General features: G+C 47.7%; 1 protein-coding gene across 1 annotated transcript; it reads right to left on the bottom strand.

Moving 5' to 3' along the window:
* Positions 1-4,371: 4,371 nt before the first annotated feature.
* On the bottom strand, positions 4,372-18,798 carry LOC110087297 (uncharacterized). Its single transcript, XM_072979830.2, has 15 exons — positions 18,551-18,798; positions 16,367-16,518; positions 15,587-15,747; positions 13,911-14,070; positions 13,195-13,365; positions 12,065-12,156; positions 10,979-11,136; positions 9,901-10,004; positions 9,277-9,501; positions 8,674-8,759; positions 7,928-8,064; positions 6,966-7,055; positions 6,461-6,669; positions 5,218-5,424; positions 4,372-4,924 (listed from the first exon to the last, which is right to left on the bottom strand). Exons 2-15 carry the CDS (start codon positions 16,511-16,513, stop codon positions 4,637-4,639), a joined length of 2,235 nt encoding a protein of 744 aa, XP_072835931.2. The 5' UTR covers positions 16,514-16,518; positions 18,551-18,798; the 3' UTR covers positions 4,372-4,636.
* Positions 18,799-20,658: the final 1,860 nt, after the last annotated feature.

Below are 20,658 nucleotides of genomic sequence, written 5' to 3'. Positions count from 1 at the left end.
TACTGTTGTAATATTAATAATCATCAGTATTATTATTATTGTTTTGCATTGTGTTTTAAGCTTGTGTCCTGTTAAATCAGAGCACCACTTGAGTAACATATTGATGTGACGCAATCCAGCTTTCACAATGGCTCCTACACTTAACACAGATTTTTTTCCCCATCCCATTGCTGCAGGGACATGAGGAACCCCATGGATGGAATTCTCTTGCATGCAATCTTTTTAAATCCTTAAAAATATAGGAGCCTCCTCCAACCTCCCTCCCTCTAGAGTTATTCCTGCACATAGTGACTTGTGTATCTTCACAAGCTCAGCTCATCTAAGGGGTGACCTTGTCTGGTCCCCCACATTTCAGAGACAACAGAAAAACAGCTTGGGCATCACGTGATGTCCTGGAGCTGTGTCATAATTAACTCATGGATTTTTCCATAAGTGCTGTAAGGTCAGCTGCTTCTGAGATGCGGTACGGCAGGAACTCAATCTATACAAAAGCTTATTGATCAGGTTTCCAGTCATTATATAAAATCCTGCTGAGTGGACGGGCTGCCAGTCACCAGCCAGACATCATATAGCGGATACCACCCTGGCCTTCAGCAGGTGGGGAGGAACAAGGTGGCGTGTCTCTGTTTCCTAGTCTTTTTCTCTTAGTACCAAGTGAGTGAGTGAGTGAGAGAGAGAGAGAGAGAGAGAGAGAGAGGAAATCGGCACTTCTTGCTTTGGACAGGATGAAAATGGCCATCTTGTTTGCTATTTGCAAGATTTGTCATCTGGACACTATCAGATGAAGCCGTGATCTTGGGTCGGCCCCTCACCCTCTGGTTCATCCTTCCTCGCAGAGTTCTAACATCAATTATATATAGTTTAAAAAAAAAATAGAAAATCTCTTATTTTCCCAGTATTCCCTAGTTTCATCCGTACATCCCCTTGAATAGAACGTTCCCTGAGCAGAACGTGGACATTTTTACTTTCTTTGGACTTCACCTCCTGGAATTCACACCTGCCAGAGGGCCACCTGTATTCCAGGCCAGTAATAATGGCAATTCTCCTATTGTCTCTTGTGAGATTTCCATTTGGTCCGCAGTAGCCATGGGCCGCCACCTGTCTTTGCTAAGGGGTGGTGGTTCCTGTAAGGTGTAAAGTCCTTCCATGAGTGTTGCAACCAAGGAGGTAGATCCAAGGAATCCAGCCATATTCAGGTGGTTTCCAGGGTCAACCTTAATCATGACAGTCTATTGCAGTCCATCTCTTTTGCACAGAACCCCTTGGCTCCTACGGCAGAGAAATGCTTACCTGTTGCATTGGGGGAAGGGAAAGGGTGGCAGAGAGCGAAATCTGCTATGGATCCCCTGAAGGTGTTGTTGACCTGGCCGATAATGACAGGAATGTCTTGAGATGTGTATACAATATGGCTTTACGTAGAGTCCAGTTCATCCCCAAGGAATCTTTGCAAAATACACACACACACACACACACACACACAGAGAGAGAGAGAGAGAGAGAGAAAGAGAAATGTGCTATCAAGTCTTCTGTGACTTGCGTCAACCCAAGCAGGGTTTTCAATATGTGTGAGATATTCACCCTGTGGGTTTTTATTGCCAACTGTGGAATGGAACCCAAATCTCCAGAGTCCAAGTCCATTACACTATCCACCACACCCTGCTGGATCTCATCATCATTCCTAGACTCCTACATCTCTGTGCAGTGTCATCATTTTTTCCCCCTGGCATGCGGCCAGTTTCTATCCAGGAAGGTATCCTACGTTGCCTGATCCTGCTTGTAAATTCCCCAGTGCTGACATACCTAAGATGAGATTTCAAACCCTATATTACAGATAACCTGTCATTAGAGCTTACGTTGCTGTGGCATTCCAGGGTTGTGATTCAGGCCACCTTTTTCTGAGAAATCAGACTTGCAAACCAACTGGGTGGTGTGCTGGTTCCCGGAAGAACAACTGCAACACAAAACCAGCAAATCTACAACCTTCAAGTGGTGAGAAAAGTGACTGCCATGATAAGCTGGGAAGAAACTGAGAAATGAGGGGAACATGGAACACAGAATCCATTTAGAAACTTCGAGGCTAGTTTGTGAGTGCTTGGGACAAAGGTATGGAAGGGTCAGAGCAAAGGGAAAGGTGACACTTTCAATAGCTTTCTTGCCTGAGAGGACATCAAAGCAGTAACAATGGAGATTTAACACCTTCGCCTTATCTCTTGTCATCAAAAGCCAGTCCACTTTCTTCCCTGGAGTCAAGCAAATTACAGCTGCAGAACAGGAAAAAGAGTAGAGAGTACTTTTGTTTTTGGTAAGCATGAAAGGAGATTAAGATGTTGATTAAAGCAGGTCTCGAAGAATTCATTTAATGTCTAAAAATGATTCAGGAATCTGATTAGGTCTTACTCAAAGGCGAGTGTTGTGTCCAAGACCCTAGCCTGTCTCTAAGGAAAGACTTTGCTCACATGTTGTCTATGATGCTGGGAGATATACATCCTGTACATGCCTAAGAACTACACTAATCCTGCACTGTGTGACTATCAGGTAAATAAGTTCACCTTTTGTTATTAGTAGTCATTTAAGGTCCTACAATCCTTTTTCAAAATTGTTCTTCCTGCAATAGACTTAAGATAGCTACCCTACTGAGAAAAAAAATGATAGGGATTAATATTAACATAACAAGCTGAAAAGGTATTCATAATCAAGTTAAGCTTGATTCATTGTCAGCAATGAATGGCCTCTAGGCTTAATCTGGCCCTCTCCAGAAGATGGAATTGATCTCCTTCTCTAACTCTGAAGACACAGAAGAACAGCAAGCATGACAATGGACCATGTGCTTTCTAGACAAACACACCACAAAGAGAACTCAGCTGGGAGCTTATTATGAACATGTGCAAAGGCTCCATCTGGTGGAAGTGTGTTCCCATTACAATTCTATTTCATGCAGGCAAAAGAAGAAAGGAATAAGAGGTATGGAGAGTCTCTCTCTCTCTCTCTCTTTTCCAAAAGTCTCAATCACCTTGGGCGAAAATACCACCAGCACATGGTTGGTTGAAAGAACTACTATGGAATTTGAGAATCAAGCTGGACTTCGATAAACCAAACCTGTAGAATGGAGACAACGGTAAGAAGCCACTGTAACTCACTGGGAAGGCAATGGGCCAGTTCCTACTCCCATCATCATCATCATCATCATCATCATCATCATCATCATCATCATCATCATCATCATCATCATCATCATCTTAGAACTGCAGAGCTAGAAGAGACCCTGGGGATCATTGAGTCCTGGTCAAGGAGGCCCACTGGGGGATTGAACTTCTAACATCAGGCTCCACAGCCACAGACCTAAGCCACTGAGCTACCCATCTCCAGTTCAACCACCGAAAAGCTGGCACAGGTCAAAGAAGATAGTATTTGTCAGGTTTGGTATCAACCAACTCCATAAAGATCACATCCAGCTGGTGTGGGCGTTTTCCATTGCAGTTTTCTACCTGCCCTCGGTCAGTTTGACTGTCATCGTTGTCTCACACTGTGATCGCCACCCTGAGGGACTGTGGTTGAGTCAAGATGCAGAGTATTGCATGTTAGAAATTGTAGTTTCCATCCTCATAAACTAGCATTTGTCTGGCTCAATTGTACAGCCAGGCTACTTTATGAGGCAAAAATTTCTTGCAAAATAGTAGTAATATGTGTGCAGATGGGCACAAACCTCAGTTCGGAGGTTCGTGCTGGTCTGTGGGCTCAGCACCACAGGTGCCACACATTCCCTCCCTCCCTGACCTAGTCACCAGCCAGTGTGCACTGCCTGTCGCACAACTGTCCAGTTTCAGCAGGCATGCCTGCTTCCCTTCACTGCCTCCCCTGGCAGTCGCCCACTCAAAGGCAGCATTGCCTGAGGAGGCAGAGAAGGAAAGTGTGTGCTCCTGCTGCAACTGGACAGTCATGCAAAGAGGAGGTGAGTAGGGGAGCCAGCCAGGGTGTGGGGGAAAAAGGGAATGTGTAGCACCTGTGGTGACACATTAAGAAACCAGCACGATCCTTCAAACTGAGTGAGAAGAGATTTCCCATTCCCTTCTTCCGGGGTTCCGTGCAGCTTGCCCAAAGCTACACAGGCTGGCTGTTCTCCAAGAAGACACAGTGGGGAATTGAACTGTTGACTTCTGGCTCCTCAGCCAGGTACCTAACTCACTGAGCTACCTGGCCATCCTCTTGTGTAGAGATGCAACCCTCTGTACAATGTGAAACCGGGTGGTGGCAAGAAGGATGTAACGACCCTAGACCAGAAAAATACTTTTCTAGCATTAGGGTTGGGCATGCACTTTTTTCATTCTGTTCTCCATCTTAGCAAAGCAAAGCAAAGACAAGAGGACCAATAGGTTCATTTAAAAAACAAGGGAGGACAATCTTTAATTCTCCCTAGAAGCTTCTTTGCCCGTCCTATCACATTTCCACCACGATCAGTTCCAGCCGCCGCAGTTGACAAAACCAAGGGTGATGGGTGTTCAGGGGAAGATGAAACTCTCCCATAATTCACAAGCTTTCCAATGGTGCACTGGATTTACTGATCAGGTTCTGCTTAAGGCAGAATTAATTCTCAAGATCTCCCTTGGCAGTTTGCTGTGCTCTCCTTGAGTCCTCTTCATTAGCACTGGCTTCTCTTGCGGGCGCTTCCGGAGACACTGAAATCTGCTCGCAGGACATTGGAAGGGGCACGGGTTTCCTGGAAGGGCTGCTGCCCGCCGGCGAAAAGGCTGAAAGAGCCGGGCTCCAGGCGCCACTCCCCGGCCCAGACGGCTCTCTGGCGGAAGGAGAGCAGGAAGGGCACCTTGGTCGCCTGGCCTTGGGGTACCAGCACGCGATGGAAGCCAACCAGCTGCCAGCGGGGGACGGGCACGGAGGCCTCTCCCCACCGGAGGTAGAGCTGCACCACCTGCAGGGGGAAAAGAGCTCTTAAAGAGGGAACGAGGAAGAAAACGAGACCCTTCCTTCCTGGAAGGCCCCACAGATCTCCCCACACCCAGAGAAGGGGAGTGGTCTCGAAAACTCCAGAAGGACATGTCCATGGTAACTTCATCTCAATCCAATCCAAGGACACCCAAACTACTCCCTGTGGTGCTCCTTGCCTACCCATCCCCCATCATTTAAATCTTGTTTATGTTTATGATACAGAAAGCATCATCCTTCCTCAGCCACCGAGGTCCAGGAGCAGGCCAGCCCTCTCACCTCCTCGCCGTCTCGGGGGCCAACGTTCTCCACCACCACCGAGAGGCTGAGGTTCCCACAAACGGGCACCACCTCAGCTCCCAGCACCAGGTCGCTGTATCGGAAAAGGGTGTAGGAGAGCCCGTAGCCAAAGGGGTACAGCGGAGGATCGTCTCCATAGTAGCGGTACGTCCGTCCCGCCATGGTGTAGTTCTCCATTGGGGGGACCTGTGGGGATGGAGACCGAGAGACAAAGTTCAGGAGAGAAGGACTACCAGGCCTAGTGAACGAAGAGGGAAAGTGCCTCGTTCCTGCCAGTAGCAAGTTAGGAAGCATATTGAGAGCCACCAAACAGAACCACATTGGCTGGATAGCTCAGTGGTTCAGGGTTCAAGCTACAGAGCCTGTGGTTGGGAGTTCAAATCCCCCACTGGGCATCTCCAGGGAGAAGGGCCAGCCTGGGTAGCCTTGGGCAAGCTGCACAGTCCCAGGGCACCCCCTAGAGGAAGGGAATGGTAAAACCACTTCTGAGTATACATCATACCTAGAAAACCCTAGAAAGGGTTGCCATACGTCAGCATTGACTTGAGGGCACATAATTATTATTAAACAGCCCCTGATGCTGCTCTTGTGTTCTAGGTGGTATCATTCAAAGAAGCCATAAGGGCTCCCGATAAGTTCAGCTGAACCAGGATCTTGACTTCTTCTCCACTGCCTTGACAAGGCAGTGCCACGGAAAAATTCTGGCAGAATAGAGTCCCCCCCCTTATTCTGGCTGAGTAATTCATTCAACAGAGGTCACTTTATTGGCTGAAATGGATGCAAAGCCTTTTCTGGAGGGACCCAGATTAGAGAAGGTTGTGTTTTCAAGTGTAAACTGGTAGTTTCTTCGATTATTAAGTTTTGTAAATTCCCCATGTAACCCTTTTAAATCGCCCTCTAAAAGTGTCCTGGGAAGAAAAATAATGATTGATGTCCTCCAAAGTTTCCTCTCTTTCTTAAATAAAAAGATTTCATTATTTTGGCTATACAGAGTAGGAGGACAATCTGGAGGGAGGGAGGGAGGGAGGGAGGGAAGGAAGGAAGGAGCTGATGATGGATGGATGGATGGATGGATGGATGGATGGATGGATGGATGGATGGATGGAAGGAAGGAAGGAAGGAAGGAAGGAAGGAAGGAAGGAAGGAAGGAAGGAAGGAAGGAAGGAAGGAAGGAAGGAAGGAAGGAAGGAAGGAAGGAAGGAAGGAAGATCCTCATCCTTACCTGGTGCATCCCTGCCGGCCACGTGGCAGGGAGCCGGCCAGCCGGGTTGGCTCCTTCGTCTCCCACCAAGACCTTGGCAATTGCCAGGCCGGTGGCTTGAGCAGGAAAGAAACAGGCCAAGATGGCTCCCACCCCGTCATGAGCTTTGGCCCAACTGACGTCAAGGGGGCCTGCGTTGAACAGCAGCAGAATCACGGGCCGGCCGGCCGCTGAAATCAAAGCCACAAAGAAGACTTCAGTCCGCTGGTGCAATAGATCCCACCTACGCAAATCCTCTTGAGGAACATGGCCATCGAGCCGACCCTCTGTTTTGCATAACCCCAGATCCCTACGGAGAGTTCTCACAATGTCCAGGCATTTGAATGTCCAGACCGTTTCCTGTGGGCGCTTCTCGTAAACCCACATCCTGTGGGGTTCCCATGTCCCCCACGGCCCTTGCTATGCACTCCTTTCCCACTGCAGTTCATGACACCTTTTCTTGGAGAAAGCAACCTCTTCAACTCACCCCAGGCTACGACGTCCTGCAGAAGTTCCAACTGGTGCCCAGGGAGGGCCAGATCCGGCCGATCCCAAGCTTCTGTCTCCATCTGAATTCCTAAGCAGCAGGAACCAAAAGGTGTATTACAAACCGACTGACCGACTACCAACCTTTTCTGCGATCCTCCCTCTCCATATCATCATCATCATCATCATCATCATCATCATCATCATCATCATCATCATCATCATCATCATCTGGTGTCAAGTCAGTTCTGACCTATGGCAACCCTTTTCAGGTTTTCCAGGTGGAGAGCCTTTGTCTGGCTCTACTCAGAGGAGGCCCAGTGGGGGAATCGAACTCCGAAACTCTGGCTCTGAAGCCAGAGACTTCAACCACTGAGCAATCCAGCCAGCTTCATGACACTGAATGATGGTTCACCAAGATTGTCCTGTTTAATGCACAAGTGGGAGTTTCCTCTCAAAGAGATGTGAATACACCGTGAATACTTTATTGTTGTTTTGACTACTTTGCTCATTCCACAGCCAGCAATTTAAAACTTAAGTACAATTAGTAATCTATCCAGGAGCGCAGGCCCCCCTTAACGAATGCAATGCTAGCAGATTGAGAAGTAGGAATACAAAGATGCACTTTCGCCAAATGGCTGGGTGCAAAACAGAATAAAAAAAGATTAAAATGCACACACCATTTCAACTTTTTAAAAAAAGTCATTTTGATTCATCGTGGGGGGTCTTTAGATAAGATCGTGGGGGTCTTACCGAATATGGGACAGCTTTGGTACAGGATATACTGAATAAGAGTGACCCAAATCAGACCCTCTGTCCATGATCTGATGTGAACAAGGCAAGGAACAGAGAGAGTGGCCAGAGTCAACTGTGGCTGCCCAGAATTGAAGGAGAAAGTAGCGGAAGAGGAGAGGGTGGAATGCTGTTCTCGTGATCTCTGTCCTTGATAGATAGGTCCCTTACCAGTCCCCAGGCACACAACCACAATGTCTGCAGCTTCTACTGTGGACTTCACCTCCGTAGGGGAGTACTTGTCACACCTGGGAGAACTACATCCAGCAGCAAAGGTAACTTTCCGGAAGACCGTTGCCAAACCCCTCCTGCACCATGGAGAGAAAACGCCTCTTAGTTCAGCAAGGACAGGCTGGTTAGAACAGAAGAACCTCAGAAGAGCCCTGTGCTGGATCAGGCCAAGGGCCCCTCTAGTCCAGCTACCTGTATTTCACAGGGGCCCCCACCAGATGCCTCCGACAGCCCAGGAGACAACGAGATCCCTGTCTCCTGATACCCCTTCCCTAAATCTCACATTTGGAGGGGGCTTCCTGTTAAGCTTGGAGATTGTACATCCCCATCGTGGCTTGAAACCTGAGATGGACTGTTCCTCCTCCTTCCGTATCGCTTTGTTGCTGCTGTCAATTTCAGGCTTTTATCACTAGTCAGTTTCAAACACTTGTGCACAGTCCATGCAGGGAACTAACACAACCCTTTGAAACTGACCAGTGTAAGAGACTGAACATTGAGGGAAGTAGCAAAACAAAACAAAAATTAGTCCAGGAACATCTGGAGACCCAAGGTTGGGAACCCCTGTTCTAGAGCCTTACTAGTGGGAATAACTGCTAGAGCAAAAAAATAAAAAAATTAAAATGGAGGTATTGCCATTCTAGAAACACAATAATATGGGGGTAAAGAAGAGACAGAATGCTGTTTACCTGGGTGTGTAGATGTACCGAAGTTCTGGGATTGGAGTGTAGCTGCCGAAGAGGTAGGCAGTGGCATCTGCAAAGGGCCCAGTTACCTGCCAAGGAGAAACATAGGCCAGCAATGGATTAGAGGCTGGAGATGCTCAGAAGCCAGGTAGGAGTCAAGAAGACCTTGGGAGAAGGCAGCCAGGCTCCAATAACCTCGAGAGTTGACTACTACCATGTGTCTATACATAGGGCTGTCTTTGGTGACTGTCCAGAAATTATGACAGGCCTGTGTTCCAGTTGTGGGGCTGCTCTACAACAAAGAGCAACTCACAACAGTCAAAGCATCCTTGTGGGTAAGACCTGAGGAACATCTAGTTTACCATCCTCAAGGTCGCAGGTAGCGATCATTCTCGGTTCTTTAACCAAGAGATGAACAAGAAGGAACCTTCAAGCATGCAAAGCGAATATTTTTACTGCAGAGCTACGTAGCTCACCCACTCAGCTGCCTCGGGGGAAGCATTTCCTGAGATGTGGCAGTTACTCAGACAACATGCATGGCAACATGCTCCAGAGAACAGGAAGCAATGGCAGATGGCTCCACAACCACCTCTGGCAAACGCTCACCGCAAGAGTCTTGCTCCGTACGTCTTCGGCCCGAAGAGGCAGAGCCCCGTTCCGGTTTTTAAGCAGGACGAAGGACTGAATGGCCGCCTGGAGCGCCAGCTGGTGGTGGGCATCGTTCTGCACATCCTCGGCTCCCAGGGCATTGTAGGGGTTCATGGCTGGGGGGTCAAACTCCCCCAGTCGCATGCGGGTGCGGAAAAGCGGCCGGACGCGGTCCTTAATCATCTGCCAGCAGGGGGGGGCGGGTTTGCAGGGAGGGAGAAAAGACACAGAATTAGCTGGTGAGGCAACCATATCATGAAGGGACTGGCGCAACAGAAGTTAAGACCCCGACAGCCTCAAGAATGCTAAGCTACTCAAGTCAGATTGCTGTAATTACAAAAAAAAAAAGGCGATTGCACCTGGCATAAATTGGCCAATTAAACATTCTGACTGTAATTAAATGCCTGGATGTGATGGATCCATTTGAGATGACTGTCTCTAATATGGTGTCAAAACCCTTTTTGATCGAGACTACTTGAGCTGCTGGCAAATGAACAGATTAGGATTTCATGGTATCGCCTGTGATCCCAACTTGACCATGGATAGCGTTGCCCTTCCTTGGCCTCTGGTAAGGTTGCTTACCTCCAAAGAGATGTTCCCGTTGGCCACAGCCTCTCCTATATAGCTGAAAATATTCCTCTTCAGCACACATGTGACTTCTAGGTTACATCCAGCATTCACAGAAGCTACGGGATGTCAAGGAATGAGTTAATTCACAGAAAAATTCAATGTCACAGTGACACAGAAAGGAATCGCTTGAAGAAACAAGCATATGCTAAACATCAGGAACACATGAAGGGACTCTTCCAGAAAATTAGACACGTCCCTTTCCCAGTTCATCCCCATTCACCACGAGGGACCGCAGGGCTCAGTAAAAAAAAGGGTAATATAACAGGTAGTTGTGTTAGTCTGTTGAATAACAGTTTATAAGACAAGGTGTGCTTGGATCTATCTCGGTTTCTGTGTAAGGTTGATGAATCTTCACTCTGTATGGCCAAATGTGCTATCGGTTTAGTGCGATTTGCATCCAAATGCCAATTTGAAATGCCACTTTTCATAAAACTGTTTCAAGAAATGTTTGAAATTCTTTTTAAAAAATATGAAAGAAATCCACTTCTCTGCTGGAGCTTCTCTTCTGAAGAAGAAAATCGAAAGCTTCCTGTTGGTGGAGAAAGAAAATTGAAAGCTTCCTATTGGGAAGCTGTGATCCAGAAATGGCCCTCTACTGGGAAGCGCCATAGCGTTAAACTCTGTCCCAAAGAACAGAAGATTTTAAAAAATAAAATAAACCATGCCTCCCAAGGGGTACAAAAAGCACAAAAAGTCACAGATTTTAGAACTACAGCAAGCTTTACGTCAGTGGTGTCCAACCTTGGCCCTCCAGATGTTCTTAGACTACAGCTCCCAGAAGCCTTCACCACCGCCTCTGCTGGCCAGGATTTCTGGGAGTTGAAGTCCAAGAACATCTGGAGGGCCAAGGTTGGGGACCACTGCTTTATGTTCTATATGTGATGGAGAGGATACTGATAAGAATAGCTCTGAACTAGGTACAACATAGGGGACAAAGCATACAGCCCTAAGGCAATGCTACGGGCTCGGTTACAGGAAGCTGCTAGGATAGGACTGAAAACGATATTCCATGTTGCGTGGTGCAACTCACCAACCGCTGTCTCCAGGATGCTCTGGGTGTAATGGTGCGCCATCATGATCAACTCTATAGCTCCCTCGTCACTCACCACGTAGCCCTGAAAACCCCATTCTCCACGGAGAATATCCGTCAGCAGCCTCTTGTTAGCACACGCCGGGACTCCGTTAATCCTGGGACAGATAAAACCATTTATTTGCAGATTTTAGAGCATGGCCACCCTTGGAATTCACTTCTGGATCCTTGTTCTAAACACCAGTGACATTATTTGGTAGTTCTATGCCATGCCTGCTGGCTAGATAGCTCAGCGGTTTAGGAATCTGGTTGCAGAGCCGGCGATTTGGAGTTTTATTCCCCACTGTGCCTCCTGGGGAAAGAACTGGCCTGGGTAGCCTTGGGCCAGCTGCATAAGCCCCAGAAGAAGGGAATGAGAAACCACACTTCTGAGTATTCTCTACCTAGAAAACCCTGAAAAGAGAGTCACCATGAGTCAGAATCAACCGGATGGCACAATATTATTATTATTGTTGTGGTGGTGGTAAGTTTTGGATATTTAAAGCTACCTGCCTTTGTGATCTTGGAAATTCGCAAAGCAATTTGGAAAGCAGGGGCCGGTAGAAAAATCAACGAGGGGATTGTCTGTTGCAGACCTGATCCTCAACGAGAAGGCAGAAACGGTCAATGAGATGGAAGGGGGGAGAATCCTGTGTGGAAGGATCACTTTGGGATCCATTACACTGAGGAAAGGCTGATCTCAGACAGGAGGTCACCCAGAACTTTAAGGAAGATGATTTTGGTATCTGATAAGGAAAAGTTGGGTGAGATTTCATAGTTCCAGATATTTAGAAAGGAGCTGAAGGTGTCCGCCTCATGAAGCTGGGCTAACAGACAGATTATTTTCCTCCCCAACATAAATACACAAGCCCTACTGGGCTATCTAGCCAGCTGTTTCCATCCTAGGCAGTTGCATTTATCCAGCAACAAACCGAAAGTTCTCTAGAACTCGAATTTGAACAAAATGTGCAACCTTACATCTTGCATCCTGCTAGGATTTTACTGGCATCCCACACTTAGAGAGCGGGCATCAACACACGTACATACCTGTTGTAGCTGCACATGAGGCTGAAGGTTCCTGCTTGAACACAGGCTTCAAACTGAGGCAGGAAGGTCATGCGCCAGTCACGCTCGCTCACCTGGCAGAGAGCAGAGGAGAGACGTCACCCTCTCCTGGCATCCTTAAGCACTGCTTGTAAAAATCTGCATTCATTCTCACAACGACCCTGTGAGGGAGGCTAAACTGAGGCAGCATGACTGGCAGGACCAGGGTCAACTGGTGAGCTTCATGGCTGAATGGAGACACATGCACCCAGGTTCAACCCATTCGAGCATGCTACTGGTTTCGGAAGTTTTCTTCTGCTCAAAGGCAACAGCTGGGATCCTATTAGTTAAGTACACCAGTGTACATCAAATGGTATAAATTGTGTTGGGGGATTGTTTCTTATTAACAAGTAGATGCTTGTAATCCTCACTGAGTGCTAGCCACATGACTTGGCATGCAACAACAAAAAGATACAAACAATGATTTCTTAACTAGCAGTAATTCCTTACTACAATTGACACAGTTTGACTGTATGCCACGAGGATGGGTTCCAAGCCCCCTCACGGATGTTGAGAAATGCTGATGATACTGAACACTATTATAATACCACTTGTGAAAATACATTTCACTAGTGAACACTATACATAGTATGGTGTCTGGCTCCCTCCTGTGGCCACTTCTGGTAACTTCATTGTTAGAAATATATGTATTTGGGTTTTTTCTTTCTTTTAATATTTTCAGACTGAGGATAAGTGAATCAGCGGATACAGATGCTAGAGATACTGAGATCCTACTGTACACAAATAATAAGAATCTGGCCTCTGTGTTGCTCTTGACTGAGTGGTTTTACATCACACATGGCACCTAACCCATTCTGAGAGTTTCCTTATCGCTACCCTCACCACCTTAAATCCTTCCTGACGATTTCTGCTACAGTTCCATTAACTTGACCAAGGATTATTCAGGACCGGATGCTCTAGCTATGAGTTTCATGTTTTGCCGGGGGGTTGGACTAGATGACCCACGGCCCCTTCCAGCTCGGCAGTTCTACATTTCCTCGCCTATGGCCATCTCCATTTCCATACACACACCCACACACTCACCCACACAAGCCCCTCTGACTTCCACTGACCTTGGCATCAAAGGACAACCGGGAGGTGGGGATATTTTCGGGGCCACCGTGGACATCGAAATGCTTGCAGCCAGCGCTGGCCTTGACGTAACGAGGGTGGTCGCCCTGCAGGCCCTTCACGAAAGCCACCCCCAGCTCTGCGGTCAGGAATGGGTCCTCCCCATAAGTCTCCTACGGGGACAGAGGGGCAGACAGAGACATTGCTTAATCTTTGGTCTGCTTTGCCTTCTCCTTCTTCTTCGCAACTGGAAATACCTTCCTTCCTTTTTTCTTCCCCCGGGATGAGGACCAGGTTCACACGTCCGCCCGAGGAAATGGAAGCCGAAATTTCAGAACTCTGCAGTGCAGACAACCCCAGCCAACAGAAAGATACACAACAGGTTTGCAAGCCTGGAGAGCTTGCCTTAAGAGCAAAGCATCTTGTGGTGGCCTATAGACTGGCCGCTTTTAGCGGGCAGAGGTTTTCATGGACGCCTTCAGGCATCTTATCTGAACCCGGCTGCCATCCATGGAATGATCCCCAAGAAATCATGTTGGCTTCAGAGGGAACCACTAGGCTCTCTGGCATTTTCCTCTCGACAACCAGCCCAGCGGCCCCTCCAGAAATGATGGCTAAATCCGTGCTTTCTCTTTCATATTATTCCCCAAAAGCCGTTCCTGCTTAGCTCTCTTAGGTCATTCCCGGCTCCTCCTTTTCTTCTTGAAGCCCTTCGCACCTGGTTCCTGCCCCAGAGTGGGTGGCGCATGATGTTCAACACGGGGCTGAAGCAGCTGAGGCCGGTGTGGTCCTCGTAGTTGCCGATGGAGACAAAGTGGTTGTGTTTGGCCCGGACTTCCGTGGCCGTGGCATTGGCCACCCTGTAGATGAGCAGAGGGCTAGCCGGAGAGAGAAGGAGATAAATTGGATTAGAAGCTCGCACACATTGGCTCCCGAAGGCCTCAATAGAAAGATTGCTTTGATCACTCTTTTATAGCCTGATTGTTGCTCTCTGACACTTCTGGACTGGGTGATTCATCCGTTTCATGCACAGCAACCTGGTCTTGTAATACATCTGTGCAATAATCTACCCATTCAAATGTTTCTCTTTCGCAGTATGACATTACAGTGGTGCCTCACTAGACAATGATAATCTGTTCCACTGAAATCGCTGTTTAGCGAAATCATTATCTAGCAAAAAGCATTTCCCCATCGGAATGCATTGAAACCTGTTTAATGCGTTCCAATGGGGAAGAATCGTCATTGTCTAGCGAAGATCGGCCATAGGAAAGCCGCTTTGTGAACCGCTGATCAGCTGTTTAAATCACTGTCTTGCGAAACTTAGGTCCCGAAAACACCTGTTTTGCGAGCGCAGAGGAAGCTGTCAAAATCGTCGTCTAGCAAAAATCGGTTTGCAAAGCAGGGACCAAACATTGTCCAGTGAAATTCCCCTATAGGAATCACTGTTTTGTGAATCGCTATAGTGATTGCAAAAAGTCAATGTCTAGCGAAAAAACTATCATGTGGGGTAACTGTCTAGCGAGGCACCACTGTACTCATTCGAAAGGAGCTGGTCTGGCGAAAGAATTACATATTGTAGATGTATGGAGAACAAAATATGAGACACAACGAGATTATACACATTTCTCAAATAGACATTAAAAGATGGTCAAGAATTGATGCCTGCTGGATCTTGACAAATTTGATGAAAGAAAAAGAAATTATTGCAAATACTTTTGCAGACCACAGTCCAATATTACTGCAGTTACAGACATCTTGCATTGTTCAACAATGGAGATGAAATACAATTTTTCTTTTTTTTTAAATGAAGATTTTCGAAAGCAAATAAGAGAAGAAATGGAAAATTTCCTCCAAATAAATATCATCCTAGAAACACCTGTAACCGCAGTATGGGAGGCATAAGATTTGCCACAAGATTAAAAAGGTAAAAGAAACAAAAAATATAGAGAATTGGAGGAAAATTGGAACTAAGTGAACGTCAATTTAAACAAAACCCATCGAAAATGAAACATTTGAAAATGAAGATTAAGCTAATGCAACATCAATTGTATTGTCCAAAACCACAAGATGACTGCAGAAACCTACACCATTCTAAATAATGCCTTTGAAAAAAGCAGGGCTACCCATATTGTAAGACATCGGAAAGGGTGCCTCTGGGAGGCCCGCTCTTTTCCCGGCAAGCAACGTCCAGGACAGGAAGGTGTCATCAGCTGCGTACCTGCCCATGATGTCGAAACCCCAAGCAACAGGATAAAGATGCCAGCGCAACCTATCCCAAAGGGGATGGATAAGCAAAGGACGAGTGAGAAGATGTAGAAGAGGAACAGAGAAGAAGAAACACAGGCGGTAGCTTTTGCCTGGGGAAGAGGAACATCATCGCTGTAGTATCCATACCTGAAGGAGGCCGCCAAGCCCAGGGCTTGGGGGAAGGCAGTAGCCCAGCCTGGAGCATCCACATCCCCACGGAGGCATTCTGTGTTCCAGATGTATGGCCTGATGCCTAGCCGCTTTATGGGTGGTGCTGGGCCATTCCACATAACTCCCCCTTTTGACATCTGTGGGTGGAGATTACCAAGGTTCAGTTGGCATCCAGGACAGCCCAGAAACCAGGAGTAGCAAAGTCGATTCAGAAGTGGAAACACTTGTGGCCATTCCCCTAGCCAGTCTAACTCATCTTCACTTGCATTCAACTCACCGTGAAACTGCACTAATGAGCTTTAATTTCCTTGGGTCCCTCTGCATGAATTAACCACAAAAGGAGAAGGGAGGAAAGCCTTGTTCGCAGCTCTGTTTTGGAGCTACTTAATCAGCTGTAAACAAGGACTTCCTTCCTCATTTTCCCATCTCATTCTATATATGCATTCACGGCAATCACTGCCCTAAAAAGGCTGGTTCTCCAGTATGAATGGTTTTCAAAAGGTCTCAGCCAACACAAGAGGTCTCTGAATGGATGCCAGCCATGATGACAGCAGTCAGGGACTACAGCAGGGAAAGTTATTGTCCTCAGTCCTCAAGGTGTGGTTTTTCAGACACAACTGGTTGGCCACAAGTGCAAGTAGGAATTTTTTGTCCATTCCAGCAAAATGTCATGTTGAGCTCGTTAGAGCTCGTGGGTCCCCTTGGCCAGACTGCCCTCAATCAAGACACTACCGATGACCCAACCCCATCTGATACCTGCAGCACCATCTCGTCCAGCGTCAGCCTGTTCAGCAAATCATCCAGCCGCTCCTCCCAGGGTAATGTGGGGTCCCTGAAGGGGAAGTCCTGGCCCCGGCTCAGCATGGCCAACAGGAGTACGGCGGTGAGATACGGCACAGCCATGACTTCTAGAGAAGCAAAGGAAAGAAGCATGGACGCCTAGCGGACCTTCCAGAGACTCAAAGCCCATCCAACTGCATACCATCTCAAAGTCTTTTTTCTTTCTTGGGATGGTATTTGATGGGAGACCTAAGAGTCAGCTTTGGATCCTTCAAATCCTACCAACCTGCAAAGCTTCTGTTCCATCTTGGAATGACATTTTGATTTAAGGGATGAAGGTGAACTGAAGGCAATCCCAGAAGAAATTCGAGGTCGCCACTTCTTGTTCTACCCTTATGTTCCTAAGGTTTCTATCTGCTCACCGTATATCCCACCATTTTCCAAGGCTGGAGGTCCATCTGGCACACAAAAAGCCAAACACATGGTAATCATGTGGCTGGTTGGTACAACTCAGGCCAACGAGACACGGGTTAACAGCCTGGTTTTCACCATGAAAAATGACCTAGCCAGTCTTTCTATTTTGGCCTAAATCCATCTAAGCAGGAGTACAAATACAGAAGGCCTACTCTTTGGAGAAACAGCAGGATTGATAATGATGATGTGCCATCAATTCTGACTGATGGTGACCTTTTCCAGGGTTTTCCAGGTAGAGAATACTCAGATGTAGCTTCCCCTTCCCTTCTTTTGTGTAGGTGGGTGGCCGCCCTGGGGACTGTGCAGCTTGCCCAAGGCTACCCTGGCTGGCTCTACTCTCGGGGAGGCTCAGTGAGGAATCAGCCTCCCAACCTCTGGCTCCACAGCCTAATACTTAACTCACTGAGCCATCCTGCCAGGGGAGGATTGAGGTTGGGTTATTTTTAAGAGTAGATAAATAAAGACAAGGTAAATATATATAGACAAGAATAAGGTCAAATAAATCTAAGTAAAATGAATTTACGTTCACACTGTAAAACAGTCATGTTCAGGGTGGGGCAACTCACTATTCCTGATGTTACCTGCAGAGGTACAGTCCTGGGTTAACATGAGCATAGGCATCCTTCAGTCTCGAGAGACTATGGTAACATGCTCTGAATCGAGGAGTGTCCTCTCCAGAGCATGAAGCCCGGGTAAGGTAATATGGAGGATAGGCTGTTACCCAAGCAGCAGATCCCCCCTCTCCACGTTGCTGAAATGGTCCAATGGAAAGGCAAGAGCCAATACAACTGGTTCCAGCAACGTTGCAGGAGTTGGCAGACTGACACATGCTGCCTTCGGGACTCCAGCTCCGGATTTTGCCTCGAGGTTAACTCCTGAAGCCTTTTCCATCAGGGGATATAGCCACAAGGCAGTGGAGGTTTGGAATCAGAGTTTTCCTTCTCCTAGATGGGCTGCCTTCCATGGCTGACGAGCCCCACCTACCTGGGTTAACAAGGTGTGAAAAATAACTGAAGATTTATGGAGAGAAACATGCCCGCACATGACAGCATCTCAGCTCACAGATATTGGAAAGAAAGACAGAGTTTTATGGCGAGGTAACACCTTTGATAGGGACGTGGATGGCGCTGTGGGTTAAACCGCAGAAGCCTCTGTGCTGCAAGGTCAGAAGACCAGCCGTCGTAAGATCGAATCCACGCAACGGAATGAGCTCCCGTCGCTTGTCCCAGCTCCTGCCAACCTAGCCATTTGAAAGCATGTAAATGTGAGTAGATAAATAGGTATTTCCCTAAAATACGTGCTATTCCAAGTATCATTCAGTACCATTATTTAATAAAGTTTATAAAATCTACTGCCTATTTCCTTTTAGATCTGATTACTTTTGCATCCATCCAGCTTTTCCAGTTTGACTCATCTGGGCCCCTTCATTACGGAGGCTGCCAGCAAATGTATGCATGCCGACAAACGAGTAGGACTCTCTGAATTGACGGGGGCTGAATGAGAGCCGCCAACGGTCGTCCTGTTCTCAGCAGAGCCCATGTTGCTACCGCCTCCCAAAGAGTTTGGAAATTTTACTTTTTGGGGACTACACCCCCCGGTGAGTTGCCAGCTGGGGATTCCGGGCGTTGTAGTCCAAAGCAGGCCATGACTTCCACCTCCACTGCACCCCCCCTCTCCTTCTCTTACCTCCTTCCTCTCAGAGGCTCCGATCCGAAACACAGATCCTGCTCCCTGTGTGTCTCCGTCTGCCGGCACCTGCCCTTCTCTCGTGAGTTGTCAAACCAGGATCGCGAGACGCCTTCCCTTAAGCAACCCACGTCGCCGAATGTTTCTGCAAGGAAGGCAAAAAAGCTCATCTTGTGGAGCCCCTCCTGGCACTGATCCGGCCCGCCTTCATGTCTTCCAGGGGCTTTGTAAAACATTTGTGCAATGTCACCTGGCTGGCTGGAAGGTGTTCTGCAAGGAGGGGGCTAAATAAAGCACGTGCTTTTCCTAGCCCAGGCGTACCCAGTTTCCTGGGAATTTTTTCCACTCCTCTGGAGCAAAGCAACTGCCGTCTGGCAAGCCTCCAAGAGAACTTATTAAGCAAACGGGAGGAGGTCCTGGTGGTGACGGAATCCTCCACTGGAGAGGATCAGCCAGCCAAGGTGGCCTGCCAGGGGTCAGAAAGGTCATCTTGATTCAGGTGAGCCTTTGAAACCAAAAAGAGAACACTACAGAAAAGTGTCTTGCCACCTCCAGGGTTTAGATCCCTGGCTGGGGAGGTTGGGAGTTCAACTCCCCAGAGGTGCCTCCCAGACCGGGGGCTAGGCTCCACAATGATCTACAGCAGTGGTCCCCAACCTTGGGCCTCCAGATGTTCTTGGACTACAACTCCCAGAAGCCTTCACCACCACCTCTGCTGCCCAGGATTTCTGGGAGTTGAAGTCCAAGAACATCTGGAGGCCCAAGGTTGGCGACCACTGATCTACACAGGATCTCTTCCCACACTCTAGTTTCGACATTGTAATATTTCATGGGTTACCTTTACCAGGGGGTTCAGGCCGATGTTCTATGGGGGCTGTTCTCTTCACTGCTTCATGCGCACGACAAGCCGTGTGAGGTAGGTCAGGCTTAAAGCGCCATCGGCCCCAAACCACCCGACACATAAGGGCCTTTCACGACTCAGTCCCAGTGCACCTTTCGAATCACTGATGGACCCCAGCCGGTAGAGCAGAGAGAAACAAACAAGCAGAACACCATAAATACACAGGCGGTTGAACTGTGAAAATGTGGTTCCTCTCATCAATTCATCAATCTGTCTGTGGACTCCTTGAAGGGGTCAAGATAACAAGTTGTTCCCTGTTATGTTGTTCTTCCGCGCTGTCAAGTCTCCTCTGATTCATGGCGACCCCATGAATGAGACCTCTCCAAAATGCCCCATCCTCAACAGCTCCTGCTCAGCTCTTGCAAGCTCAAGCTTGTGACTTCCTTTAGAGAGCCCGTCCGTCTCCTCTTTGGTTTTCCCTCTTTTCCTCCTGCTTCCCGCCTTTCCCAGCGTTATCCTTTCCATAGAATCCTGCCTTCTCAGGATAGGACCAAAATAGGGCAGCCTCAGTTTCCAGAGAAAGTTCAGGCTTGGCTTGATCTGGGATTCATCTTTTTGATTCATATTGAAAACATGGGATATCTGCGGAATACCTTTTGATGAGTAACCGTCTGTCTGAAGATACCCTGAGTGTATTTTTTTAAAAGGGATGGATGACCTGTTAACTCTACTAGTGAGGACTCTTCGTACTTGATAGTCAGCGTGTGAATATCAAATGTTGGGATCAAACAAGAAGGAAGACACATCCATCACCCCTCTTCCAAATCCATATTCGTCTTGTGCCAACCAAGAGGGCATCAAAACGGATACAAGTTTCTGCATCTTTTTGATCCGCCAAGATTGCACAAAAGACAGCAGGAAAAGCCACGGGTGTGTGTGTGTGTGTCTAAAGATGAGATGGAGGAAAGGGGTGAGGCTCTTCCAATGAGACCCGTGACAGAAGTCAGACTTAAGTCACAGTGAATTCCCCCCCCCCCATGACTCAGACTCAACTTTTTGGAGGGAAAAAACACACGCTTGTTTGTAATGGGGACTCAAATTCTTGGAGCTCAGGACTTGGTACCAAAGACCTCACCTGGGACGTGGGACTTGCCAACGTCCCTGCCTGGAGTCATTCCTCGTGACACCAGGAGGAAGAAAAGGAGCCATGATGATGATGATGATATGGTCCTCTCTTTTTTTCCCCCAACAATACAAAATCAGCCTG

The sequence above is a fragment of the Pogona vitticeps genome, chromosome 9, assembly GCF_051106095.1.
Source record: "Pogona vitticeps strain Pit_001003342236 chromosome 9, PviZW2.1, whole genome shotgun sequence".
Lineage (NCBI taxonomy): Eukaryota > Metazoa > Chordata > Lepidosauria > Squamata > Agamidae > Pogona > Pogona vitticeps.
This window is presented reverse-complemented; position numbering and strand designations above follow the sequence as displayed.